General features: G+C 47.5%; 1 protein-coding gene across 3 annotated transcripts in view; it reads left to right on the top strand.

Annotated features, from left to right (window-relative positions):
• Positions 1 to 27,497, top strand: part of PRDM16 (PR/SET domain 16) — a 333,612-nt gene that overhangs the window by 296,042 nt on the left and 10,073 nt on the right. For 2 of the 3 annotated variants that reach the window (XM_054222391.1, XM_054222393.1), the window contains exons 7-14: positions 3,920 to 4,067; positions 4,566 to 4,719; positions 8,976 to 10,377; positions 14,060 to 14,147; positions 18,261 to 18,430; positions 20,026 to 20,103; positions 26,108 to 26,277; positions 26,998 to 27,172. In XM_054222391.1, coding sequence (XP_054078366.1) covers positions 3,920 to 4,067; positions 4,566 to 4,719; positions 8,976 to 10,377; positions 14,060 to 14,147; positions 18,261 to 18,430; positions 20,026 to 20,103; positions 26,108 to 26,277; positions 26,998 to 27,172 — 2,385 coding nt within the window. The remainder of the gene's footprint in view (positions 1 to 3,919; positions 4,068 to 4,565; positions 4,720 to 8,975; positions 10,378 to 14,059; positions 14,148 to 18,260; positions 18,431 to 20,025; positions 20,104 to 26,107; positions 26,278 to 26,997; positions 27,173 to 27,497) is intronic. The other variant, XM_054222392.1, reaches the window with a different exon arrangement.

Raw genomic sequence — 27,497 nt, 5'->3', positions numbered from 1 at the left:
AGGAAAAATTCTTTGTCCCAATAAGTTCTAACAGGAAAATTCAAGCATAATGTAATGGTAATCAAATGCAGCTCTAAAGCAGAGATCTTTGAGATTTCTGATTTATTTGCAATGTGAGACTCAACTGGTTAAATATTAGGAGCCAGTTTTAAAGTCATCTTAGGACTGTGTTTATTTGCATCCTGAGCCTTTGACTCCTGGGCTGTGTTTTAAGCCTTTCTCCACAGCCGAAGGACTAGAGTTTTATCTGTTTACCGGAGGCTGAAGTTCTCTCATACTCACTTCACTTGACTTCTTAGATGAGCAAACACCACACAGAGCGAGCTTTGGTGTAGAACGATGAGAACTGGCGATCCTCTCTCGTGCTGTAGAAGTGGAGCAAAAGTGTTGAGCTTAAAGCCACTATAAGGGCTGCTTCATTTCAGTTAAAAATTCGAAAAGATGGTGGTTCACCAGCATTAGTCATTGCAAACTTAATTATCTTGTTACTTTCAGATTTTTTATCTAGGTAAGTGAAGAAAAAAAAATCTATTTTGAAAAAAGTAGAGAAAGGTGAAAGGTAAAGAACATTTAAGTGGTTTATCTGTATTGAAAAGAGCTTGGCTCTTGGCTGTGTTGTGGGCGGTTTAAAAGTTGGTAATAGATCCTGTCTGCCAGTGATACCTGTGCCGTGGTTCTCTTAGCACAGTGTGATGTCTTTATTCCTCACCTTGTGTTTCTACCTTGGCTACTTTAGATTAGATACCGGGAGGCTGCAATTCGCTTAATTTTTTTTTACCTGACAAGAAAAGGAGAACTTCCTTTAAGTGTTTTAAATATTTGTGACTTTTAGTAGAAATTCCAGTTCTTTTATCTCTCTATCTGTGGATTAGAAACTTTCTTCTCTTTAGCTTCCAGCGCCCTGTAGTTTTTATGTTAATTTAGGAAATAGCCTTTTGAAATGTATATGTCTCCTCTTGGTAACTTCTGTGTATTTCCCGGCTCCCCTTGGGGGCCTGGAGTGACGCTGTGTCCCTTCTGCAGGGGTTAAGAGAAGCAGAAAGACGTTAAGTCCCTTTTTCCCTTCAGTGATTACTTATCCCCGTGGGTAAGATGTTCAGAGTGGTCCAACAAAGCTCATTCTGTGTATTCAAGTGATGGGGCTGAGTTAAGGTCCCGGTTTCCCTTGAGTTCTTGGGAGAAGTGGGTGAGACAGACCTTGACTCGGTGTCACCTCGATCCCTCTTGGGAACATCTCCACGGCGAGCATCGCTGGCAGCGGAGCAGAGGGCTCCCGGTGCAAGCACTTCTAAGTGCGGGTAGGTAAAAGGGACGAACAAATGGCTTGTTCAAAGGTAGCTCAAAAACCTTTGGGAGGGCCGAGGACAGAACACCAATTTTACAAGCCCTGTCCTCATTTATTTGCAGGACCTTCTCCTGTTTTGATTTTTCAAAATCATCACTCCTAACCGTTACTTTACAGACCTTGTAATTAAGCGGGAAACGTTGACAGGACATTTACCGGTCATCGGTGTGCTCAGCACAAACATCTCAAGCTTAGGGCAAAAGTCCGTGCGGGTGCTGGCGTGGGTTTCCAATTTTTGAGCACCCCTGGGTGACAGAGAGGCTTTTTCAAGGTATTTCCAGCTGAACCCAGCTGGAGATGCTCCAGGTCTCTAGGCACAGACCTATGCACTTGGAAAACATTTGGAGTTATGGCAGGGACTCCTGGGCTCAGAGGCTGCATTGCCTTTGAGACCAGTGATCCCAAAGATTTGGGTTGGGTTTTTTTTTTTTAAGCAAATGATATGAAGTCATTTTTTGACGGAAAAGACAGAGTCAGCACCATCACCATTCGGTGTGCTACACACTGACAGACTTAGTGGAGCTGGGAGAGAATGTCCACATCTCTCCCTCCCCCATCAATCTGCAGCATTTTATGTACTGAGAAAGCCACTAAAACACAGAATATATCCGCTCAGCGTACCTAGATGGTCTCACAATTTTTCAGAAGTTAATACAGATCAAATCAAGAGTGCCACTGGGGAACTGAAATTGAGCATTTAGCAGCTGACTAAATAAATAAATGTTTTGCTAATCCCAGTAGGTACTTGCCTCTAAACAGCATATTAGTTTGTCCATATTTGCTCTAAATAAACTCATAAATCACAGTTAACAGGAACATATTTTTGTGTATGTATATGAAAGGTATATATTTCTTTGCATGTGTAAAAAATTTCGTAGTGTTAAGAACACCATTTCTTTAGCAAAATGAATATTGCTTCTTCAAAATGAGTGGATTGGCAGTTTATAAGGGGCATGTTCATGAATATTAACCGTCTGACTTGAAGGAAGAGGAGGTTCTTCAAGGGAGTAGCAGGCGGGTGGCTCCTCAGGTCCCTGCGGGGGGTTGCCAGGCAGGTTGCCGTCCCACCGAGCCCACTGGTGATGAGGCCACCTTCTACTTGGTTGCCCTTGTTCCCGTGCCGGCAAATGCCCTCAGGGCACGAAGGTTTCAATGCGGGTCGATTGTCAGAGCAGTCTGCTTTTACACTGGGAATTTCGAAGGTCCATTCTGCTCCACCTGCTGGTGCCAGGGGGCCTGTGGGCAAACGGTCCCACTGGGGATGCAGGTCCTGTGGGCGTCTGGAGAGAGTGAGTGAGAGCAGCGTGTCAAGGCTGAGTCGATTCCTAGGCTTCTAAATCCCTCAGGCCGCGTGGAAATGCCCAGGAGTTACCTGCTGCGAAGTTGTCCTGTCGCGTTTAATGAAGACTGGCAGGATTTTCCAGTAGTGTTTGGTTTTAATGTTCCTATAAAAAATATAGCAGTGCTTTAAAGTTCCATAGGAGTGGTTTAATATCGATCTGTAGGGGATTTCAGGCGGTAGTAGATTCCACGTAAGTTTGTCCTTTATCAGAATTCTCAGCAAGGAGGAGAATTTGTAATTCCCATTAAACTGCACTGAAGGCAGCAGAGGACTGGGGTTTTATTCCTTTGTTTCTCAGGGCTGGCCCGCGAGGTGCGGGCTTTCAGCCTGCTCAGTACGTTTTACAGCCCTTGGTCTTCAGCAGAACGGTTTCCCGGGCTCGGTGCCTGCCCCGCTGCCGGCGGCAGCGCCTTCCCCTGGCTGTCGCGGCTCGGTGGCCCCGCGGAGCGCTGCCTGACCACGCAGGGCACCAGGCAGAGCACCCCGCGCCTTCCTCCGGGGAGCCATCCCGGCCGTGGCCCCGCTCCAGCAGCCGCTTCGGTTCGCCATCATCCGTCCTCCTGGCTTGGGGAGAGGCTGCCAGTTGGCAGGAGGTGAAATTGCCGAGTTAAGTAATAAAAGATGTCTGACATTTAGAAGTGAAATGTGTTTGCACCTTATCGTGTTTCTTTCCAATGTTAAGTTGCTGTGTTCTGGGAAGCTGTGGGCTTTGTGCCCACGAAAACGGCAACGTGATAGTCTCAGCAGCAACAGCTAATATCTTGTCTTTCCCTGCGGGGATGCCATAGAAGCCTTGGTCACAAAGTGCTCATTTTTCCCTTCAGGAACCTGCAGGGTCAGGGCTGGTTTTACCTTCCTTTTCCTCCTTGTAAATGGACTCGGGTATTTAATAAGAAAAATCATAAAACACGGTGATGTTTTGAGGTGGAATAGGGCAGCTTCCATCTGCGAAATAAATGCCAAAAGAATAAATGGTACTTGCGTGTCGCTGCACCGCTCGTGGTGGATGTGCTGCTCCCCTCCTTTTCACAAGGGCTCTGGGGCAGCAGGGGGTTCTGGAGACCCCCCGGGCCCCCCGGCCTGGTTGTCTGTCGCCATCTCCAATCACTCTCTCGGGTTCAGACCTCCCTGAATTGGGGCAGGGTGCTGTAAAGTCTCTGCCTTGACCGGGCGCTGGGAGCTGGGCTGGGGCTGTGGGCGGCCGCGGGAGTCACCCTCTGTCCCTTCCCCAGCCTGGAGCAGCACATGGTGATCCACACCGAGGAGAGGGAGTACAAGTGCGACCAGTGTCCCAAGGCTTTCAACTGGAAATCCAACCTGATTCGGCACCAAATGTCTCACGACAGCGGGAAACGGTTTGAATGTGAAAACTGTGTTAAGGTATGGCGCGGGACGTGGTACCCGCGGTGGGCGGCTTTGCTGGGAGAGGGTGCTGGGACCTGGGGGAAGGGGTCTGGAGGATGGGTGACACGTGCTGGCACAGTGTGGTGGCCCGGCCGTGGTGTGGAGCGTGGTAGCCAAGGAGAGCGGTGTGCTCAGCTATCTCAGCTTGGGTCGGAAGCTCAGCCTGGCCCCGGCATCTCGCCTCTGGCCTTTCCCCGGGTACTGGAGGTGCTGCCGGGGCGGCGGGCCGACAGGGGAAAGCAAAGGCCTGTTGCCTGCAAGCGCCGCAGGCTGCCGGGAGCGTGCCAGCAGCCGGGCAGGGCACGACGCAGCCCGGCTGGGCTCATTGTCTGCGTGCAGCGGGAGGTGAATATCCTGCCCGCCTAATGCTGGGAGCGGTGGCGAAAAAAACGCAAAAGATAGTCAAGCTTTTCACCTCTACGCTTGTCCCCCCGCCTGCTTTGTTTCCCTCCCTCAAGGCGTTTTCTCTTTCAGGTGTTTACCGACCCCAGCAACCTCCAGCGGCACATCCGTTCCCAGCACGTCGGCGCGCGGGCCCATGCCTGCCCGGACTGCGGCAAAACCTTCGCCACCTCCTCCGGCCTCAAACAGCACAAGCACATTCACAGCACTGTCAAACCTTTCATATGTAAGTTGTCACGGCCATCACAGAGCTCTGGCTTTCGCTATAATTGCACGTATCCTGCGGGGGCCCCCCAGTACTGGCTGTCCCTCTGTGAGCAGCCGCTGTAATTTTATAGGTCAGAGCACAAGATGAAATTCCGCAGTGATTTTTTTCTTTTTTTTTTTCTTTTTTTTTTTTTTTTTTTTGCATGCTCCCTGTTTTTTCAGTAAACATTCATGGCAGTTTTTGACTTTCTTGACAAGTTAAAAGCCGAGTCTCTCAGCAGTCCTAGCGATGCCATTTTCTCATATCTTTTCTTTCTCTCTCCTTTTTTTCCTTAATCATTTTTGAATGTTCATGTTGGTGACATAAATAAATAGCTGACACAGCCTGATCGAAATGTTTTTCAGGGGTGCCTCAAATCCCGTAGCCATTGTAAAGAATTCGGAATAGTCACAGAGACAAGAAGAAGGTTTTTAAAAAGAGTTTTTTCTTCTTTATTTACTGCATGCTTCATCTAGATAATGCTTGGATACCAAATAAATAGCAGATTAACTGTGTCCTTCGTCCTCCAGTGGAATATTTCCAAAAGGGCATTTTCCCTCGAGAGCCGTTCACCTCATTTCTTGTCATTCTCAGGGCTGTATATATTTTTAATTGACAGAGCACCTATTGGATTTTGATAACTGTGCAGCAAAGTGGATTGTGTCACAACAAAGCTCTAGGAACTTTGGGGGCTACTTCCTGACACTCCTCAGAAAGTGTGCTTCAAGCACGGAACGGGATCTGTGTTTGATTCCCGGCTTTGATGTTTCGGGAGGGAAGCCACTGAACCCACTTCTGCCTTTTTTCCCCTGTTGGTATAATGGGAACAGCATGCAGGAGCATCCTGGGAGACTTGTTTCATTAATGCGCTCCGAGATAATCAGATGGGTGTCAGTGGAGGAAGAAAAAATACTCTTATTGCTCATTTTGATGCAATCTTTCATTTGACGACGGGCACATGAAAGAGATAATTTGAATCTCATAGTATCGCTGCAGCGAGATGAATGATTTCTCCTCATAATCTCCTCACTCTCACCTCATAAGAATTAGGGGGTTGTCAGTCTAAATCAGTGTGGGGAACAACTGGGGGCTGATTCTGCCTCGCTCAGATGTGCCAGGTGGAGCCACGAGCGTGAGTATGGAATCCATTAGCAGCTTCGGCCGGCGTTCGCGGGGAAGTTTCCTCTTCAGTGGAAGAAAGGGGGATGTTTGTTTGTTTGTTTTTTACAATATTATACCTGGCTTTAAAAAACCCCACAAAACCGTAACTTTATAACTGCAGAACACAGAACAGCGAGAGAGGGCATAACGTGCGGAGTTACTAAATCATCGTACAACTGGAGACTTAACCCCAAAATTTCCACTTTTCCTTATTTTAGAATGATGATCTGAGCTCGCATAACTGTAGGACTTTTCTTTAGGAAATTTTGTGCAGCGTCATATGTCTAGCAACTCTTCCTGGGGCGGAAAATGGCAAAAAGGAACCTAATTCCCTTGGAAGACTTTGCTTTTGTTGTCCTTAGTCGTCTTATAAAGTTTTGCCGTGTGGGGACAATACAACTTCTTTTTTGTAATATTGCGAATGCGTACAATAAAACCGAAGGAAACGCCACACACACGGTGTGGAGCCGGTGAAAGCTGACAGAAAGCGCATGCGGTTGTGGTACAATCGGCACAAGCAGTTCAGCCGTTTGTTATAAGCCTGTGTGCATCGTCTAACCCACAGTATCGCATCCCCTGGCACGTGGCAGGGGAGATGGTTAAAATTAGAGAAGGGTCATTTTTTCTGGAAAGAAGAGCTTGCATTTTTAAAGAAATCCACCCAAATGCGGCTTTTTTTTCAGATATTAGTAATTTGAGAGGGAGCTTCCTTGTGGTATCGTTACCCACGGAGGTGTTTGCACCTGCCTGTTCGCGGGGACACGCACGGTCACTTCCCTCCCCAGAGATGACGGCTTTTCTGGGGAGAGAAACGCTCGTCCCTTCTGGAACCAAAGCTCCAGAAGGTTTTGGTCCCAGAAGTTGAAGTAGTGTCAGAAGCGAGAGGGGCGGCAGGGGTCTGTCCCTGCCAGCGCCTGCGGGTGGCATGTGGCACGTGGCGTCCCCCCGAGCCGGGCTGGTGGCAGCCGCAGCCCCCGCAGTGGCACAGCGCAGGGACGGCCCGGGAAGGTGGGAGGGGGCTGCGGGACTCGGGTGTTCGGCAGATGCTGACGGATCCTTCTGCTCGAATTTCTACAGAAACAGAGGCGGTTGTATCTAATCCCTGTTAGCTTTATGGAACATAAGTTGAGCGGTGTTTCCTTTAAGAACTCTGTTTAGGTATTTATTAAGAAAGCATTTTAAAATTGAGTAAAAAAACTAAATAAGCCCTTTCTTTGAAAGTCTAAGGTAGCTAAAATAATACGTGCAGCAGCCATAAAACTGTATGTGTATAATAATGGTCATTCAGAAGAACTGACACGAGTTTTTAAGGTGTGATTGCCAAAAACTAGGGATGGCTTTGGCAGACTCATTTGAAAAAGCAGTTGCTCGAACACTGAAACTCTTCTGACGACTTTCGAGTTCTTCTCTTTGTGCCTCCTTTGCAGCCCCTCGCTGTGTCTAAGCCCAAAGCAGAAAGGCCGGAACACTCTGAGGAAAGGCGGTTCGTGTTAAATCTCTAGTGCAGTTGGAAACCAGACCCTTCAGCGACAATCCAGAGTTTTGGGATGCTCGTTCGAACTGAAATGTCAAATCTGTTAATTTTTAATAATCTTTGCTTTCAATTTCAATGGAAAGGGCTTCCCCTTATATCTTCAGAGCTGCCGGTGAAATATTCTCCTGACGTTCATTTGATATTCAAGCACTGATGTAAATCTTAAAGATTTAGAAGAAAATACAGGGAGAGTCAGGCTTGTGTGTCCCTGGGAGTGGGAGGGAGGGGGGAGGAAGGGCCAGTTTGTCGCTGGGTCGGAGCGCTGGCTGGCAGGAGAGGCTGGATTCGGGTCCTTGCCTGCCCAGCTCCGGACAATCTACTTTCCCTCTCTTTGTCTCCGTTTCCATGCGTACAAAATGGTGATAACAGCAGTTCTCCGGTGAAAGAAGTGTGTTAATTCACTGAGAAGTAGAATTTATTCCTATGTTGAAAGAGGCATTGGATAATAAAAAGTTACAGTGTTTTGATAGATAGAAAAGTTTGGGTTGGATTTTTTTCTTGCTTTGCCCTGTTCCTTCCACACCAGCAAAGTCTGTAGGTGAAGGAGGTCATAAAAATCCACATTTTGAAAGCTTGGTATTTACAGGTCGTTAAAGAAAACACTGATGTAACGTTAACTTAGCATTGCTGGGTGTCTCACTAATGTAATGAATGCAAGATCTCACCCCGCTCCTGGCTGAACTGGGGCCTGGCTGGCAAAGTATTTATAGAGCATCCCTACGGGGTGGTTACTTACTATTAATGGCATTAAAGAAAGGGTAGGTTTGATTAAATGAGGCAAAGTTCTTCTCCCTTCAGCGCTCCCTGCCATGCCAGCACTACTGGGGAAGCAGACTAGCTAATATTAATAGAAAATCATAGAACCATAGGGTTGGAAGGGACCTCTGGAGATCATCTATTCCGACCCCCCTGCCAGAGCAAATTGCAGAAAAAAGCGGGAGCAGTGCATCCCTTCGGATTCCTCTAGTCGTTGTTGGGAGATTCTCTAGGAGGGGGTTTATCGGGAGGGAGGTGACTTTCTGGGACGGGAGCCTCTGCGAGCCCGGCCGGTGCAGCTGGACATGGATGGGGTTCAGAGGAAGCGTTTCTGTGGCTGCTCCGGGGGGCTCCCAGCCAGCCCCCCCTCCGCCAGGACTCCCAGGGCTGCCTCTTCCTTCCCTAGGCATAGCCAGGATCGAGCCGGGGGTGGCTGAGCCCTGTGTGAACATGGGAAGGGGGAGATGGCTTTTCCCTCGTGCGTGCAAAGTGAGGAGAGCAGATGGACTCGTTAGGGAGAGCTGAAGCACAAAGAAATTAAATGGTGTGCTGAAAGTTGGGGAGGGAGAGCAGAGGGAAGCCCTGGCAGGAGGAACATGGAGCTGGGCTCCTAGGGCTCCAGTTGGGCGTGTGGCCGCGGCCTGCTTTTTGCCTCTTCTCTTCTGTCTTTAGGGAAAGGGGGTTTCGGGGGGTGGGGGGAGGCCGCTGAAGCTCCGGGTGAATTCCCTGCCGCTTCCTGTTAATTTCATATCGCTTTTGTTGTTGGTTTCTGTTGACGCTTTAGGTGAGGTCTGTCACAAATCCTACACGCAGTTCTCCAACCTCTGCCGTCACAAGCGGATGCACGCGGACTGTCGCACCCAGATCAAGTGCAAGGACTGCGGGCAGATGTTCAGCACTACCTCCTCTCTCAACAAGCACCGCCGCTTCTGCGAGGGCAAGAACCATTACAGCCCGGGCGGGATCTTTGCCCCCGGCCTCCCCCTAACGCCCACTTCCATGATGGACAAATCCAAGCCCTCTCCCAACCTCAATCACGCCAGCCTGGGATTTAATGATTATTTTCCATCCCGCCCGCACCCGGGGGGTCTTCCATTCTCACCCGCCCCCCCAGCGTTTCCTGCCCTCACTCCGGGATTCCCAGGGATTTTCCCACCGTCTCTGTACCCCAGGCCCCCCTTGTTACCACCCACACAACTGCTCAAAAGTCCCCTCAACCACACTCAAGACGCAAAGCTTCCAAGCCCCCTTGGGAACCCAGCACTCCCTCTGATCTCTGCAGTGAGCAACAGCAACCAGGCCGCGTCAGGGGAGGAGAAGTGTGAGAGCAGCCTGGAAAACTCCTACCTGGAGAAGCTAAAAGCCAGGAACAGTGACATGTCCGATGGCAGCGACTTCGAGGACGTCAATACAACCACAGGCACAGATCTGGACACCACTACTGGCACCGGTTCTGACCTGGACAGCGATGCAGAGAGTGACAGGGACAAAACAAAAGATAAGGGCAAACAAATTGAGAGCAAGCCAGATTTTGTCAGCAGCTCTGTGTCTGCAAGTTCCACCAACAACACGAGTGAGATCCCCCTCTTCTATTCTCAGCATTCCTTCTTTCCTCCCCCCGAGGAGCACCTGCTGCCTACCACGGGGGCAGCCAATGACTCTATTAAAGCTATCGCCTCCATCGCGGAGAAGTATTTTGGGCCTGGCTTTATGGGGATGCAGGAGAAAAAGATGGGTTCGCTCCCATATCATTCCATGTTCCCTTTTCAGTTCCTCCCCAATTTCCCCCATTCACTCTATCCTTTTACGGAGCGGACCCTCAATCACAACTTGCTGGTCAAGGCAGAACCAAAGTCACCCAGGGACCTCCACAAAGTAGGCAGCACCAGCTCAGAGTCGCCCTTCGATCTCACCACAAAGCCAAAAGAGATTAAGCCAATCTTGCCGCCACCCAAGGTCCTGCCAGCCCCATCCTCAGGGGAAGAACAGCCACTGGATCTGAGCATTGGCAACCGCATCCGAGCCAGTCAGAACGGAGGAAGAGAGCCACGGAAGAACCACATTTATGGGGAAAGGAAGCTGATGGCAAGTGAAGTCTTACCCAAGATTTCCCAGTCTCAGCTGCCTCAGCAGCCATCCCTGCATTATGCTAAGCCATCACCCTTTTTCATGGACCCCATATACAGGTATTAACATACCCTGCCTTAAACGTTTCCTCTAACGAGCTAGTTTTCTAGCTGACATCGCATCTTGAGGCAGGTCGGGGTGTAGGTTCTTTAGAAAGAGCAGTGGCAGTCTGCTGCAGCTGATGGTACTTCCCTCGGCTTTGTCACAGCACGTTGCATGTCCTGAATCGAAGGGGCTGAATGATTGGGAGGAGTACTCGTAATCGATGTGTATAAAGAACACATCCTTATTTTGATAAAGAAGAAACTTGACCTATTTAAGGACTCTCCCACGAGCCAACACTAAGATGGCACTTCTGCTGGGGAAATTCCAGAGGTTTGATTCGATAAGAATGCAGAGTTCAGATGCCTCGGAGCCCAGGCTCTCATGGCTTGGGAATGAGTCAGGAGCCCTGGGAGCCTGGAAATGCAGCTCTCCCACTGACTGACTTGATGGCCTTTTGTGAGCCACTTCACCTTTCTTCCTCCCCACCCCCCTTTTGCTTTCTAATTCCTTTTCGTCGAGTTTTTCAGTTTGGAGGAACTGCTGTTGTGGGCCCAGCCTTTTTGAAACATTTTGAAGTCTGGAGTAACAAGTACAGTGTAAATACACAGTAGCGTGTTATTATCCGGATATATGTCCCGGATACGTTTCTCGCAGACTTACCTTTTGTAGAAGATAAAAAGGGGTTTCTAGTTTTTCTTGAAACGGCTGGTTGTTGAGGAAGGCGCGATGCCTGATGTCATGCCTAGAATGAGCTGAAGAGGGAAGGCACGTCTAAAGCAGGCTGGATGGAGTTATCCAAATGCCAGTTAAAATTCCAGAAGGAATGAATTCAGCTCTACAGGGAACACTTCAGTCTTTTCTTGTTTTAGAGCTTTTTGTAAAACCTGTTTCTAAAGGAAGATTATTTTAAGCTTTGCAGGGAGGGTACCGGTAAGTTTGTGTATTCCCCACCTGGGCACTGGCACTACCTTTGTTGTCCTCCTGCTGCGGATGAGATGGGTTTGGCACATAGCGAATACCGTGTCCTTGTTTGTAGTAAAGTTGGGTGAAAAGAGGTATCCTGAGCTACTTGATTTAGACATTAACATGGCAATTAATTCTCCCTTAGGATAGGATGCTTCATAGCATCCATTTCGGTAGGTGCAGCGGGCTCGTTGAATGGCCCGTTCTGGAGGGGGTGGTTTGTTCTTGGGTGACTTGAGCCCAACGTGCCCCGAGTGCGGCCGGGACCCAGCCTGCTGCGAGGTCCATGGACGTGCTGCAGAAGCCGGTGTTTCCGTAGCACTGGGAAGACTCGTAGTGGCCGCAGAGCGATTGTGTCAGCGCCGGGATGGTTCGCTTGAGCCTTCAAAGGGCTGCGAGCAGCAACAGGCGGCGCGACCGTCGCCGCCGGCCAGGAGAACAGCACCCATGGCACTGCCTCGCTGCTATTGTGCGGCTGATAACTGTGGGAAAAAATGATGTCAATGTCTAGGCAGGCCAAGGAACTGTCAGCCGAGATGAGGATTAGCGAGCCCTCATTGCTGGCTATTAAGAAAGCGTCTCTCGCGCTGCCAGCGCTCTCGGGGCTGACGCTGTGTTGCTTGCTTACACGCTGACCATCTGTGATGGAAACGGCTACATCACAGCTCGGGACGTGTAATGTATTCTGTCTGGGACCCACCGTGGTCATCTCCTCCTGGAAAAATAAGTCATGATGTAAATAGTCCGGCATTTATTTTTGTAAAAGGAACTTCTGGAAAAAAATAAATAAATGGGCTAGAAAGGCAAAAGCTTCGAGTTAACGTAGGATCCTGCCACCTCTGGGCATTCTCACTAGGAATGTTAAAATAACATGGGTCGGAAAAGCCGTTGCCAATTAAAATAGCGGCCTCGGGAAAACCGTAAAGGTCCAGAAGACAGATGGAAGTGAAGGATGGGGGCATCATTTGTTGCATTCCACGGGATGCATATAGTTTTAGTAATATATTAAAATAGAAAGCCAGCGGTGGAGTTGCTTGCGAATCAGACTTCTGATGTAATGAGCTAAACAGCAGAGCTTCCAAGTCCCAGCTTAAAAAATATGGAAATATTTTGTTTCTAAACTTCTCTTTATCAGACTCTCTCACATCATTTGGCTCCTTCATTTTTCTCCCAAAGGCCACTTAAATCCTTGACATTTTCTCCTGGTGATATAATTTAATGCAGCCAGGCAGACTGAAATCAGTGCAGTTTTTAGCTCAGCCTTGTTAAGGTAACGTTCTCAGGCACCGGGCTGAAAAGATCAGCTTAATCCTCCGCTGGCTGCGGAATTCGGCTCTGACGAGGGAGTTGGTCCGTTTGTCGTGTCCTCGTTCCCCGGCGCCGGGAGATGGTAACGCTGTGGCAAACGCCGCCGTCGCTTCTCGGCGGCTTTGGCTTTGTGCTGCCGGGGGGACGCCAGGGACCGGGGCAGCCCCGGGGCATCGCAGCGACCAGTGCGGCGCCCAGGGCAAAGCTTCACCGCGCCGGCTCTTGCTCCCTGTGATTTACTCTTTTACCTTGTGCCAGGGAGAAACTTTTTACGTATTGTTGTTTTTCTGAAAACTCGTGCCCATAAGAACACGTGCCTTCCGAAGCACAGTAATTCTGACTGCGTTTCAAATCCAGCTCTTCTCTTTTTGTTCTACCTAAGAAAAAAATTAAATGCAGATTAAATACAGTTCGCTAAATAGCACTCTGCATGACTCTTCTTTTAAACTCTTTGGTAATTTGATCCACGCACCAATCAGCTGAAATGCGGCAAAATAATTTGCTCTCATTTATGCTGGACTAATGTAGTTAAAATTACTCTTACTATTGGATTTCTGCTGGTTTAGCTGAGATGGACTCGATTCCAGTAATTTAAAGATGCAGCTGCATTTATTGGAGTCACTTTCATAACACTTTTTCCCATGGAGGACATTTCACTTTCTCTTTTTGGTGATTCCACACCACGGTTTCCCTGCAAGTAGAATATTTTGTGAAAGCAAAGCCAATATTTTCAAAAGTTTAGGATTGTTTCTGCATAATAAGATGCTTCAGCTTGGAATGTTGAATGGACCGAAGTGTCGTCAGAAGAACTCGGGTTCCTAAGTCGCTTCAGAAATCTCCCACCGGTTCCCAACTTTTAGAATTGTTGTCCACATATGCTTGCCAAAGAAACTCAATGCAAATTATATCTCAGCTGCAAGGGAGGAAATAAATATGAAACACCTAATGATTTCAGCACACTTGGGGTTGCAAAGCCTGACCCAGTGTTAACTCTGAAGATAAAGACAAACTCTCAAAGACAAATTTTTTCCATGCAGCGGCTGCCTGCTGTGGACTCTCGAGCTTCTCCCACTTAAGCATTGCTTTTGCTGTAAAGGTTTTTTTCATATTTCACAACAGTAGAGGCTTATAAACCACCATAGCGAAGGCATTAGTTCTCACACAGAAAGATCAAAATGTTTTCTTAGTCGTCAATCTGACGGCTAAAAAAATATTGCCCAAAGGAGGGGATCCGTTTTCATATTGTGCCTTTTGCGGAGTAACTTGTGGGTCATAATGTGTAATATCCAGTAGAAGGGGAAGACAGACATTTGTGTCGATAGAAGAGCCTCATATATATAATTTAGACGCCTCTGCAAATGGGTTGGGTGTTTCTTTGCTGCCTGTAGCCCTGTGAGGTATGTAACCCTCTGTCTTGTTGTCCAGCAGGGTGGAGAAGCGGAAGGTGACAGATCCTGTGGGTGCCCTAAAGGAGAAGTACCTGCGACCCTCCCCGCTGCTTTTTCACCCCCAGGTAAGGGCAGCGACGTTAGGAGGCAGCGTTGATGGAACGCCAAGGAGTTTGAGATGGAGCTGGTACAAACAGGTCACTTGGATCAGGCTCTTTCTCATCCAAGGGCCCAACTGGAAACTCCACTATTTTCCACCAGTTGCTTTCAGATACTTTTAATTTCAGACTTGGTTTGAGGATGGCGGTAGTTATGCCTTGCTGTTTCTTTTGCATCAACAGAAGGACAGGGATGGGGTCTGGGCAGCTCATGTGGTCTGTCAGAGCCCCCTTTCCCCTGCCAGACTGCCTGCGTAACTTTTCTATAGGGAACACCTGGAAGGCCCGGTGCAGTCATTTGCAGTAGTGCACAGTGGAGAGGGACTGCCCAGCATCCCAGCAGTAGCATTTTATACCTGCCTGACGTTCCCTTTCATCATCTAGAAAGCGTGAAAGTGCAGGGCAGTGGAGAATCAGGGCTCGGTTCTGCTCCAAAGGGTGATGGGTCACTTGACGGAGAACTTGTGTTCTCTCCTTCCTGCCCAGCTGCTCTAGGCTCTCGTCTTCTGACAACTCGCGGATATTTGCTCCCTCTGCATCTCCTTCAGGTGCGAGTCCCTGCAGAGCAGTGGGAAGCGCTGCTGGACAGCTTTCCCGCTGGAGAGCGGATGGGAACACCAGCCCATCAGCCCACAGCACGGCCAAGCCAGGCCTTTACCCCAGAGGGTGCAAAAGGCACAACTAAGTCCAGCGCAACCACGACTGTCCACAAGAATCAACCCCGGTGTACAAACCCCCCTATCTCATAAGCGACAGCCGAACTGTCCGAGAAGCGATGTTTCCCTCTGCCCGTAGCATTCCTTGCTCCGTAAAGAGAACGCGGGGAGTTCTGCCCCACGCTGCCCGACATCCCCTCCGGTCCCAGCTGTCCTCCGTCCCTCCTGCAGCGACCACACGCTGGGAGCTGAGCTCCGTGGGCATTATTGTACTCTCCTTTATATTCACATGCATTGTTCTCCTCTGATAATGTTTCCCACCTTAGATAAATAACGTGCAGGTTTGTGAAAGCTGGATCCTGGTTGCTTTCACAGCTAAACTTAGTTCCCTCATTGTTTTGCATGAGCCTCAGAGTTTGGTTAATAACTTCCCCCGATTTTTCCCTCGTAGGGGCTGGATAATGGTGACAGGCTGGCCAGGAACATCCTGTGTTTGTGTGAGTTAGAATAGTGGGGATATCTGCCTGTAAAGAATCTGATAGCGGGGAGGAGCTAGTGTGGCAAAGCAACCCAACACGGCGATGAGAAGCGAACAGAGCCTGAGCGGGAGCGAGCAGTGGGTGGAAGGTTATTAACATTGTTCCCGAAATCCTGACCACGTCCTCTTCCCATGGCAATGAAAAGATGTGGAAGGTCTGGTTATCTCTAATAGCTTATCACACAGAATAGCCGAAAATTTACAATCACTCGAGCCCGAAACTTCCTGATAACTAATTTTTAATAAAGAGGTTGCTGTGTACAGATCACTTGGTCTGGAGAGTTGCTGTTCCCATGGTGTGTCATCAATCGGGTATTTCAAATACAGTGAACGAAGACACAGGTCATTTGTTCAAGAGTATGTGAGGTTTTTACTCCCAGATCCCCATCCTATATTAACCTGGATCTTTTCCTAAGAAATCGTATTTTCAGAGGCTCCTGCGTGTCTTCTTCATGAGGACCAACGTTCATATACCGGGTCAATTAGAGGCACGCTCTACCTGTGTTTCTGGTCTGCTCTCAGCCTTTTCTTCTGCGAATAGTTCCCCAGCCCTCATGGAGGGCCCCGGGTGGGGTGTGATTAAGCCAAAAGATGTGATAAAGACACAGCGTTCAGAGGATGATTTCTGTCTCAAAATGAATTTCAGGCAACTTGTATTTCTTAGCCAGTCATTGACAGCAGTTTCTCTGCTCTGATGGGAGTTATTCTTGCATTGTCTATTTTAAATAAAAATCTGGACGACATAAATAAATGGTGTAACTTTTTGATAACTAATGGGAAACCTTTTCTCACCTGTTAAGTTTCTTTTCTTCTCCCCTTCTTTTTTATTATAACCAGGCAGTTGTTCCCTAAATAGCAAAGTGCCTTTACCACTGGAGAGGCTATGGCCGGTGTTTAGAATTTTAAAATAAGCCTACGGCTATCAAGCCAGCAAACATCTCTGACTAAGTGCCTAAAGAACAGGGCACAACAAAAGATATCTCCAGGTACTCCAGCAAAGGGCTGAGTGGCATAGCTCTGAAAGATCCGGATAGCATTTTAACATGATGGTTTTGTTACATGACTGGCAGCTGGGGCAGAGCTTTTGCTGTAAATGATCAAGTAACCTTTTCAAGTGGCTGGCGCTAAGTATTACTTACTATTTATCATGGGCTGGGAGCCTCCAACTAAGGGGCCGTGGATCTATTATCGAGAAATGGGTTTTACTACTCCTCTTTTTTACAGCTTATGAATGGTTGTCAGCCTTCCACAATGTATTCTTTGGTGATTAAGACAACTTTTTTTATAGTCATACATTTTAAACAATATCTTGGCTCTCTTTCCCCCCCTCCCCGAGACCAGTTTAATAAAGTGTAAACGTGCAAAAGGTCAGCCCTTCCTGTACAATAGAGCATCTACTTTTGATATATGGCTTCCTACTGCCTTCCGCTCTCGCTGTCCCCCGCGCTCGGGCTGACTCTCCGCTCGGGCTCCCGCTGCCCCCGGCGCTCCCGTCCTTCCCGCTGATGTCATCTGTGGCGAGGAGGCAGCTTTATTGCCGCCTTGTTTGTTTTATCCATGTTTTCTGCTTGGTATCTTGAAAAGTGCTCTCAAGAGTGCATAAAATCGAGCGCTGGAGATGTCAGCGTAGTCCTCCCAGTTGCGTTTCTCTCATGGATTTGGATTTCCTGTTTTGCTCTAATGAAAGTAAAAGTGCTTTTCTTTAGGTAGGATTTTTACGTGTATCCTTATTTTTGCACACAGGCCAACTTTTTTCTTTCCTTTCTTGCTTTCCCGTTCTCCTGTATCTCCAGGTTTTTCCCTTTCTCCCTCTTTGTGGTGTGGTGTTTAACCCCGTGTGTGCGTGAGAACGTGGCTGTTGCCGAGTCGTACGAACTAAAGCTGATAAAGGCACCCAGAGACGCTCTGTTTGGTGTCACAGCTCTAGGCCTGTGTGTCTGCCGCTGCCATCCCACCAGGCTTCCAGTGTGTAGGCTGTGGTCCTCCTAACCGTAACTCATCCAGCCGCAGCTCACAGAGAGTATTTTGGCTGGAATTCCCTTTCACTCCAGGAAGCTCAGCCATTTCCCACCCATCCTTCCATCACCGTTACCTGCTTCTGAACCTTTCTTACATATAATTAAAATATTAGCCTCTTTGCCAGGCAAACTCTCTGTGGACCCGCTCCATCCTGAGCCTGATCTTAATCCTCCTCTTCCCCCTGCTCCCTCTTCACCCCTCCAGCCTCAGCCTCTCCTCCTTCTCAGCCCCCGGGTCAGCGGTTGCGCATTCCCCGTGCTCCCTCCCGCTCCGCTTTGGCTAGGATTCCTCTGCCTTCTGCCCAAAATTCCCCTGTCCTCTCCAACCCAGGCTCTCTTGCTGACCTGCCTGCCCACGGCTCGCTGCTGCCGCCCCTCCGAGCCCTGCCAGGGGGACGGGTGCTGCATGAGAAATCAGACCTCCTCGTGTGCCAAGGCTTGGGTTTGGGTTTGAGGAGGGCTTGGGCGGTGAGTTCTACGTCCAGCAGTTGAACGCGTTGTCTAATTGCAGCATCATCCCTGGAAAAAGGGAAACCAAGCGTATTCTGAGATAATTTTAAATCTGAAATGCTGGAAGTAAACACGTGCACATTGCAGAAGGTAAACAAGTGCCTGATTTCTAAGATCTGATGGTTACTGCATGGCTTTGCCAGTCGTTTTGGAGTTCTCTGAGCCCGACACGCTATTTCTCTTTCCTGGCTGGATTCAGTGGCTCCATGTCACGCTGTGCAGCTCTCTTCTGAGAGTAAGAGCAAACATCAGCAACAGGCTTTGACCAACATACTAGTGCTAAAAGGCATGTTTTATGCATCAGATACTGTCCTCCCTGTGGGTTTTTATGACACGAGGTCTCGCCTTGTACTTGCAGATGTCAGCCATAGAAACAATGACAGAGAAACTGGAGAGTTTTGCAGCCATGAAGGCGGACACTGGCACTTCCCTGCAGCCCCTTCCACATCACCCCTTCAACTTCCGATCGCCGCCGCCCACGCTCTCCGACCCCATCCTGCGCAAGGGCAAGGAGCGATACACCTGCAGGTAAGGGACTGGCCCCCCAGCTCGGAGGGGCAGCCCTGGAGGATGGCACCCCGGCTGGGAAGCTCCATCAGACACCAGCGGGCAACGGAGCAACTTCCCATGGACATCTTTACTGTCTTGGCAGGGGTGGGAGGGAAAACAAGAAGCAGCAGAATTAGAACAGAGCGTTCTGATGACTAATTCACTCTGAAATAGCTTGTTTTGTCTGGTAGAAAATCAGCATCTTCTATTTTCATTGTAATTTTTAATAACCTTGAGAGCAGATCTGGAGATTCTCAAGCAAACAGAATTTTCCAAGCCAAGTCTCTCGTGTGTGGTAGCAAATGCCGCAGTTTCCAGTGTGAGTGCGATCTCAGCTACGTCCAATCTCAGCTATGCAAAATAATGCAATTTTAAAAATGCCATACAGTAAACCACTTTTTCAAACACAATTGTATCCACAGAAATACTTCTGTATCCGTTGCAGCTCTAAAAGCTGGTATCGGAGCAGATCACCGGGGAATAAAAACCTGTATCTGCTTACGCAGTTTCACCTGCAGCTCCTAGGTGTTCTTGGGGTGGCTCCCACCCCATTTTTCTTGGGTGCAGTAAGGGAGTACGTATTTTGTTTGACGTGGCTCTATGTTCAACTTTGCCACGGGCTCAAAATTCAGTTGAGTGTTTAGAAATTTGAGGTTTCTACCTACAACAGGGACTAAACTTACATTTAGATATACACTAGCAAGTCAATATTTGGATTTTCATTGTTGATTAACACTCACATTAACCATTCATCTCAAGGACGTCTGAAGGTGCTGAATGTCTCTTAAATTATGAAAGTCTACTCATAGCTTCTATCAACAACATTAAGTGTCAGGTTTCATAGTCACAGAATGTAACCCTTCATCCTTAATATTAATGTTTTTATTTATACCACCCTTCCTTTTAAGGTTTACTGTGAATCAGGTTTATGATGGAACACAGTTCCTTCTGTTCTTTCATTTCCCATTGCTGCATTTCCTAATTCTAAGCAGAGTGTGTATCCCGATAACAGTAACACCGTGCTGCAGCATTTATCCAAAAGGAAATTCTTTGAATTCCGAGAAGGATGATCAAGTAGATTTTGTATGATAAAGAACTAAAGATGGATATAAAGGAAATCTATAAAAATCTGAAGCGATGGAGAACGACGAGGCAGTGATAAAACACTCTGTCCTAGTGCAGAAGGAGGTAGTATGGGCGGCAGTCACGGAGCAAGAGGCTCAAACAAGCGGGAGGTTCTTTTACACAGCACAAATTCAGCAGAGGAACTCCTTGCCGTTGGAGGCTGTGGGTGTCACAAGCTCGCATGCGTTCAAAAAGCTTTTAGAAAAATAGGTGGAAGAAACTCAGCCAAAGGGTATCGCACACAACTGTTCGTCCTTAGGCTCGGGAGGATCTTCCCCTTCGGGTGGGAGCTGGGAGCGTGTTGGGGATGGGTCACTACATCCTTGCTGGGCTCCCGTGTGTGTGGTTTGGGCGTGGGGTCGGCGGTAGGTGGTGACACGGTGTTTGGGAACGATCCGGGGTGGCAGGACTCTCACGCACTGACGGTGACTTTGGCTTCCGCTGTCTAGGTACTGTGGTAAGATCTTCCCTCGCTCAGCAAATCTGACAAGGCATCTGCGGACGCACACTGGAGAACAGCCCTACAGGTGATGTTGTCCCCCACATAAAACCCCTTTCCCAACACACTTCTCATTCACCGCTCTTATTTTTTTTCTCCTTTCTATAAAGCCGTGCCAACATAATACTGCAGTCCTGTAGCATTACATATAATGATTCATAGGATTGTATATTATGTGTACCAGCCAAAAATAATCAGGCTTGGCAGCTTGAAGATAGACACTTAACTTATATTTAGATGTATGCTGGCAAAGGAGTGGCCTGATTTGCAGTGTTGGTTAACACTCACGTTAACCATTCATCTCAAGGACAGCTGAAGGTGCTGAATGTCTCTGAAAATCGGGCTGTTTTGAAGGGCTTGCCAGTAATTTAACTGCTGGGTCTAGCTAGACCTTTTTTTTTCTTTTCCTAAGGCATATCGGAGGTGCCTGGAGTAGTGGATCAAAAAACAAAAGCAAAGCCAAGCCCTGTAGTGTATCTGCATCAAAACCTCGGTTAGGGAGTGTCCTACCTGAAATCACAAAGTTTAAAGAGTGAGGGGGCAAACTCACGCGCTGTTTCACGTGCCGAGTTGGCTGCGCTACTGTTTTCTGCTGGTTGTGGACGAGGGGATCTGCTTTTTATACTTAGTTTGCACTGTGTCTGTGCAAAGGGGCACATGGAAAAACTGCCCATCTCCTCCCCCGGCCAGGACCCTGCACGGAGCCCCCGCCTGCAGCCTGGCTCTCCCCGCTGCTGGGTCTCATACAGGGGCTCCTCTTTCAGCGAAGGTTTTAAATTTGAATAAAACTCACAAGAAAATATAGGTAAGTGTGTGTGTGTGTAGGTGTACGAAGGAACATTTCTCGTGGAAGACCAAGTGGGAATTTTTCCCCCCAGTGTTCTTCTCCTAGTGTTTTGCAGTCAGTTTCAAAAACCTTTGGCAACAAATACACTTTGGTTGATTTCCTGTTAGAATAGGTACGTATGTGAGCAAAACTGAATGCGTAAAGAATTGAGAGCTCACTTGAAAATCAAGCATTGTGTTTTCCACCACGTGGGTAAGTGTTTTGCGCGTTGCCGAACAATGGTAACAGTTCCAACCGGTTCGGTTTTGGTAGCTAATAGTATGGTATTTCTGTACACAGGCGTAAATTCACAACAAACTAATGTAATAGTTATTATATAAAGAGGAACACAAACAAATTTATGAGCAGCAAAAGGCCGTGTGGTCAAATACATCAGATTTTTATGCTTGGTTTAAATTAAGAAGCTCTTCTCTCCCACATTGTAATCCCCGGTACATACAGAGTCAAATTTTTTTTCCATACAGAGCCATACAGAATTTTGAGTGTAGACATTAGGTAAATTAAAAATAAAAAAAACCCTCTCCAAAGCAGACATATATTTTGGAACCATTCCCCGTTCTGATTTTTTTTCAGTTGCGTTATTTGATATGCCTTGAATGAATACTGTGTATTCACTGTACACCCCTGTCTGACTAAAACGCTCGCTCCCGATTATTCAGAGATTGTTAGTGCAGTTTTCTTCCAAAAAAGGAGACTTGCAACTTAACAAAGGTTAGGAAAATAAAGATTTATTTGATCTGGTCTTCTCCCAGAAAATGGCCTGTGTGTTTTTTTTGTAATAGAGGTTTGACTTCTGGACAATGTTGCGTTATAATAGCACTCCTGAGAGTTAGTGCTACGTTTACAGAAGAGCTTAATTATCATTGATTTTGTTTTGCGCTCAGAGGACTGAGATTTCCAACTTTTGCAGCAATAATTGTTTTGAAAGCTTGTTTTTTAAGTGCTGACTTTATGCAGGTAAAAGGAGGTTGCTGACTTTTCAGTATTTTACTGATGTCTTTCTTGTAACTTCTCTTTTGATTGTTTAAATGTTTTTTCTTTTGACTGTGTCGGTGTTAAGTATTCATCCAAATATGAATTACAATGTTCTTAAAGCTAAGATAAACTGACCAAGTGTCCTCGTGTAGACCAAGAAACAGGCAGGCCAGAAGACGAGGTGCTTTGGTTTTGCTTCCTGGTTGTCATTGCTAAGCGATGTGTTCTTTACCAAGTCACTTAAACTTCCTAGGTGTCTATTTAATTATGTCAGAAGTAGGAATTAACAGCACAGGAGCAATAAGGAGGCAAAATAATTCTTTTTGTAAGGGAAAGCGCTGCATGTTTTTTGAAGAGTCAGAAATACCTGGTAATGCACTTTACTTCCTACAAATCCACTGCTTTGAAAAGACTGAAAGGCGATACACTGGCCAGTGAAATTCGCCGTGCTCTTGTTCACTCTTCCACACCAAATCTAAAATTCAGTAGTGTGGATTTCAAAACCTGGTGGTAAAAAGGACTATCAAACTGAACTCTTTCTTTCAGAGAAATGCAAAATAAAATTTGGGCTTGTGAAATCATGTCAGACTTAACGACAGAAACTCGGGTCGTAAAACACAGGACTCTGTTGTCATTCTGAGCTTTCCAAGCCCAATCCAGGAGGGGCAGTTTTTCGTGAAGCTCCTTATGCTCGGGACACAGGAACATAGAGGTGTGTCATAGCGGTGGGTTTGCTTCTTGGCTTTGTTTTCATTCTCTGCAATCACAGAATCACAGAGACTACCTAAAACCTGGGCTGAGGACAACTAAAAGCGGATTGATTCAGCAAGACTTTATTTTCTTCTTTCAAATGTCCGTTCCCTCCAGGATGCCATCTAATTGATTCTTGAATTACACCCAATCCTGACGCGTTGCCTGCCAGGCTGTGATTCCTCCTATAAAGATGTGCTTCCTGACGTCTGTTTTGAATTTGTTTTTCTTTAATTTCCTTTCAGGCCCCCGTGTCCTGTTATCTGCATTAAGCTGAAACTAACAACTAAAGCTGACATCTGCCCCTCACTTAAGATTGCACATAGTTCAATAAATACCTCTTCATTCTCGTTTTCTGTTTTTAAAATATAGCCTAAATTCATCGCTGGTATAAATGCACTTGAGATTGAGGAGTTGCTCGGAGGAGGAGTAGCGGTCCCTGTGCTTTATGCTTTGTTTCTACAATTCCGTCCTTACAGCTCACATTGGTCATCAAATAAGTGGAAAATTTTGCCAGTGCTGTCATGCTGTTGAGACTTTACAAAGGTGTTATCAAAGGCCCTGCTGTCTCTTTGGAAGCGTTACCGACCTGTCCTAGTGGTGCAGCGCTGAGCTCAGTCGCTCCTCGCGGGGCTTTGCTCTCTGCTGTCCCCCTTCCCGTGTCTCACACCAGGTACCCGCCTCCCCTGCGGCTCCGAGATCGCCTGCCCTTCCTCGGGGCTCCCGAGGTCCGGCTTTGGCTCCTTCTTAGCTATCGTTCACTCCCGCTTTGTGTTTTCGTAGCCCGTTGGTGTGTTACTTTAAACTGATAAGGAAGAAACTTTATTAGCATTTTGTCAGTGTGTTTACAAAGCAAATATCGCTTCTCTTGAGTTTTATTCTTCTCCTGCCTCTGTGTTCACCTCTTCCCTGAATTTAAGCTGGTTCCTCCGTCTGGGTCATTTATTTAGATTAAAACCAGCAGAGATCCAAGCACCGACCCCTCTGGGACCACAAATAACGCAGTACGTCTCCCTCATCCCTTTGCTCTCAGACATTAGCTCTTGCTCCTTTCGAATGCCCCTCTGTTTTCTATTTTTTTAACAAGCTCTTTATCCTTTCTCCGTCCCCTACCCTGGATCCACATAGCTCATAGTTAGAGCGGGGACCTGTCAAAGGAAACTTTTCAAAGACTTCCTGAACATCTAAATAAATCGACATACGGGAGGCCGGGTCTCTCCTGCCCGGCGCATCGAGCGCTGCCTTTGAAGTGGCTGGGACTGCGAGCGATGCGGGCAGCCCGTGTGCCGGGCACCGGGCACCGCGGGGAAGGGGGCTCCTCCGCGGGGAAGGGGCGCTCCGCGGAGAAGGGCCGGAGCCGGCGGGGCCAGGCAGGGAGGGGAGGGAAGCCCTGGGCATCAGCAGGGACGAGGAGGGGGCTGCGGGGGCAACCCCAGTAGAACCAAGCCAGGCAAAAGCGCTAATGAAAGTCCTGCGAGTAACAGGGATATGGGGGTATCGGCTATTTCGGACATTTCAGTGTTCGGACGTGCTGAGCAGCAGACGCTGTGGAAGCCTGGCAGCGGCTGACAGCAGATTCATTCATTGCCAGCAGATAGGAGGAGAATAAGAGCTGGAAAACTGTGCTTATTCTTGCTGATGTTCAAATAATGTCTTGTTTTCTTTACTTGTTCCATTCGTGTTTTTTGAAAAAATGAAAAAGAAGAACTTTTGAAGGCTGAGAAAACTGTGGTTTAAATAAGAGATTTTTGCTTTCTTCCTAGGTTAATCATAATAAAGGTTCATTATTTGAAATATCTTTATTCTTCTTGGTGATTTAACAGTAGGAAATTCGGAGGTGGACATGGAATCCATAAACATTCAGTGAGAGAGAGTGTTTCATAAATGTATCTCTGCTATTTCCAAAAATAATATCAATTTATTTTTAGAGACCAAATAAAAATCACAGCTGTAGCACATCTGGAAGTTGTGTGTGTGTTTCACAGCATAGATTTTTTTACGCTTAAACCTCCTTCCCGTATCTGAACCTGTTGTGTTTGTAGGAAACAATACTACGTCCTTAGTGTCAAGGCAAATCCAGTTTCATACTTGAGTGACACAGGCCCAGGACAAGGTCCATCTGCCCTCTTCACGTCCTGAGCTAGTGGCATGCATAGGTCCCTTCCAACCCAGAGGATTCTGTGATTCTGTGGTTCTATTCCCAAAACGTACACAAATGCAGCGCCATCTCCATGTCTTATCAAGGAGCGGCTCAGCGCGGTGGGACAAATTTTGCTCTGGGTTAGAGGAGCAGAGAGCCGTTCCGCTGAAGCAAGCGGTTTTGTTCTGGAATTACGGGGGCTTAAGACCAGTTTTTATTTTGTCCCGTAAGCGTAGAGGATTTGCAGAGGTCTGCAGCGGAGAAAGGATTCTACTTCTCGTGGGTTTTGGAAGTAGAGCCATGAGGAAAGCAGCTTTGTTGAGGTACAAATGACGTATTTAAAGGGAGATCTAATGAGGGATTCAGGCGGATTCAGAGAGGAATTAGATTTTCTGTGGCTTTAGTTCTGAAACTCTTCATTGTGGCTCAAAGCTGCCCTCTTCAGTGCGTCGGCTGCCTCCTCCTCCTGCGCTGGAGGAGAAGTAGAGGCCCAAGTTCGCAAAGCTCCACGTTTTAGCAGAGCCTTGTTTCTGTTTGGAGGGAATCTGAATCCAGAGAGGGGGGGTGCCAATTTTGAACAAGCGTCCAGCACATCTAGCGTGGGTCCTGCAGAGGTTTGCTTCAAAGAGGGAACATTTCTTCACTCAGCAGTTTCCCTAAACATTCTGGCTTGGCTCCTCGTGTTCCACATTTTTTCATCGTAAACCAGATATTCACTACATAGGAGTAAATCTTATCCTGTTTGGAAGCTACGGTGTATTTCTTGGGAGCTATTGTACTATAATAATAACCATAATTACCTCTAAAGGCACGCTGTACTGCCTACGTCTTGAGTACCACAAGGAATTTCACAAATAAATCTGGAGTTTTCTGTGTGTCCAGATAACTGTGTCATGTAGGGATATGCTAGCGCATAACTATTTTATACATTTAACCTCCCTTCTTTCTTCTCCTTCTGTCTTCTTTTTCCTCCCTCCACAGCCATATTTTACCTACTTCCCCTACAAAATGAGAAGGGTGGAAGAAATAAATTCACCTTTCTCATATTTACATTCATGTGTGGAAAAGTAATTATTTTGTTTAAAATTCTTATTTGTTTGGACGGCTCACTTCTTAATTAATCCTAATCCTTTCTTTGTGCTCCTTGAATAACAATAATATCAGATTTGTCTGGAATGATTAATGCCTTGTGCTTCCCAGGTCCTCAGCTGAGTAAAGATTTATAGACCAACATTTTCTGGTTTTCTGATAGTCAGATTTTTCTTTTTCTTTTTTTTTCCCCTCACGTTGCACTCTTTGGCATTTGCTTCTATTTTTCAGGTGTAAATACTGTGACAGGTCATTCAGCATTTCCTCCAACCTCCAGCGGCACGTTCGAAACATCCATAACAAGGAGAAGCCATTCAAATGTCACCTGTGTAACCGATGCTTTGGGCAGCAGACCAACTTGGACCGACATCTTAAGAAACACGAACACGAGAATGTTCCAGGTAGGAAGGGGCATTGCTGTGTGCTTATCATAGAATGGTTTGGGTTGGAAGGGATCTTAAAGATCCTCTAGTGCCATGCCCTGCCCTGGGCAGGGACACCTCCCACCAGCCCAGGTTGCTCCAAGCCCCGTCCAACCTGGCCTTGAACCCCTCCAGGGATGGGGCAGCCACAGCTGCTCTGGGCAACCTGGGCCAGGGGCTCACCACCCTCACAGCAAAGAATTTCTTCCCCAGATCTCATCTCAATCTCCCCTCTTTCAGTGTAAAACTGTTCCCCCTCGTCCCATGGCTCCCCTCCCTGATCCGGAGTCCCTCCCCAGCTTTCCTGGAGCCCCTTTAGGGACTGGAAGGGGCTGGAAGGTCTCCCCGGAGCCTTCTCTTCTCCAGGCTGAACCCCCCCAGCTCTCTCAGCCTGTCCTCCCAGCAGAGGGGCTCCAGCCCTCCCAGCATCTCCGGGGCCTCCTCTGGCCCCGCTCCAGCAGCTCCGTGTCCTTCTGATGGGGACCCCAGAGCTGGAGGCAGCGCTGCAGGGGGCTCTGTAGTTCAAGCCTGGAAAACATGAGCTTCCTTTGGCAGCTTCGAGCCATGAGATTTCTCTTAAATCATTAATACATCGTGAGAGGATTTTTGCCTAATGCTCCTCTTTTATTTTTCCTCTTAATAATAGCTTTGACAATACCTGATTATTTCTCCTGTTCTCTTTTCTTGTTTCTCTCCCAGTGAGCCAGCACTCCGGAGTCATTACAAACCACCTTGGGACCAGTGCCTCTTCCCCAAACTCAGAATCCGACAACCATGCACTTTTAGATGAAAAAGAGGATTCGTATTTCTCTGAAATCAGAAATTTTATTGCAAATAGTGAGATGAATCAAGCATCAACTTTAGCAGATAAAAGGTAGACAAGCAAATAAAGTTATCTGGTGACATGTATTGTTAACGTGGTTGAAAGACCCGTCAGCCTCTGTCCTGCAGTACTTGGTGTGAAACGCTCAAAAGAGAGAAATGTAACAGTTTGGGAGGAAAATGCATTCGACTTTAATCTCTAAGCTGTCTTAGGTCTTTTCAGAAAGTGGCTTCAGTTAGGAGGGCTGACACCAGGGAGGCACGAACGGTTGGGGACTGGTGGGAGCAACCAGTGGAGCAAATTTCTGAAGAGCAGGCAAGCAGGCAGGCTGCTGCCGCTGGCTCCAGCACAATAGTTGTGAGAAAACACCGTTTCT

This window comes from Rissa tridactyla, chromosome 16 (genome assembly GCF_028500815.1).
Source record: "Rissa tridactyla isolate bRisTri1 chromosome 16, bRisTri1.patW.cur.20221130, whole genome shotgun sequence".
NCBI classification, from domain to species: Eukaryota; Metazoa; Chordata; class Aves; order Charadriiformes; family Laridae; genus Rissa; species Rissa tridactyla.
The sequence above is the reverse complement of the archived record's forward strand: the minus strand, read 5'-3'. Positions and strand labels throughout refer to the sequence as shown.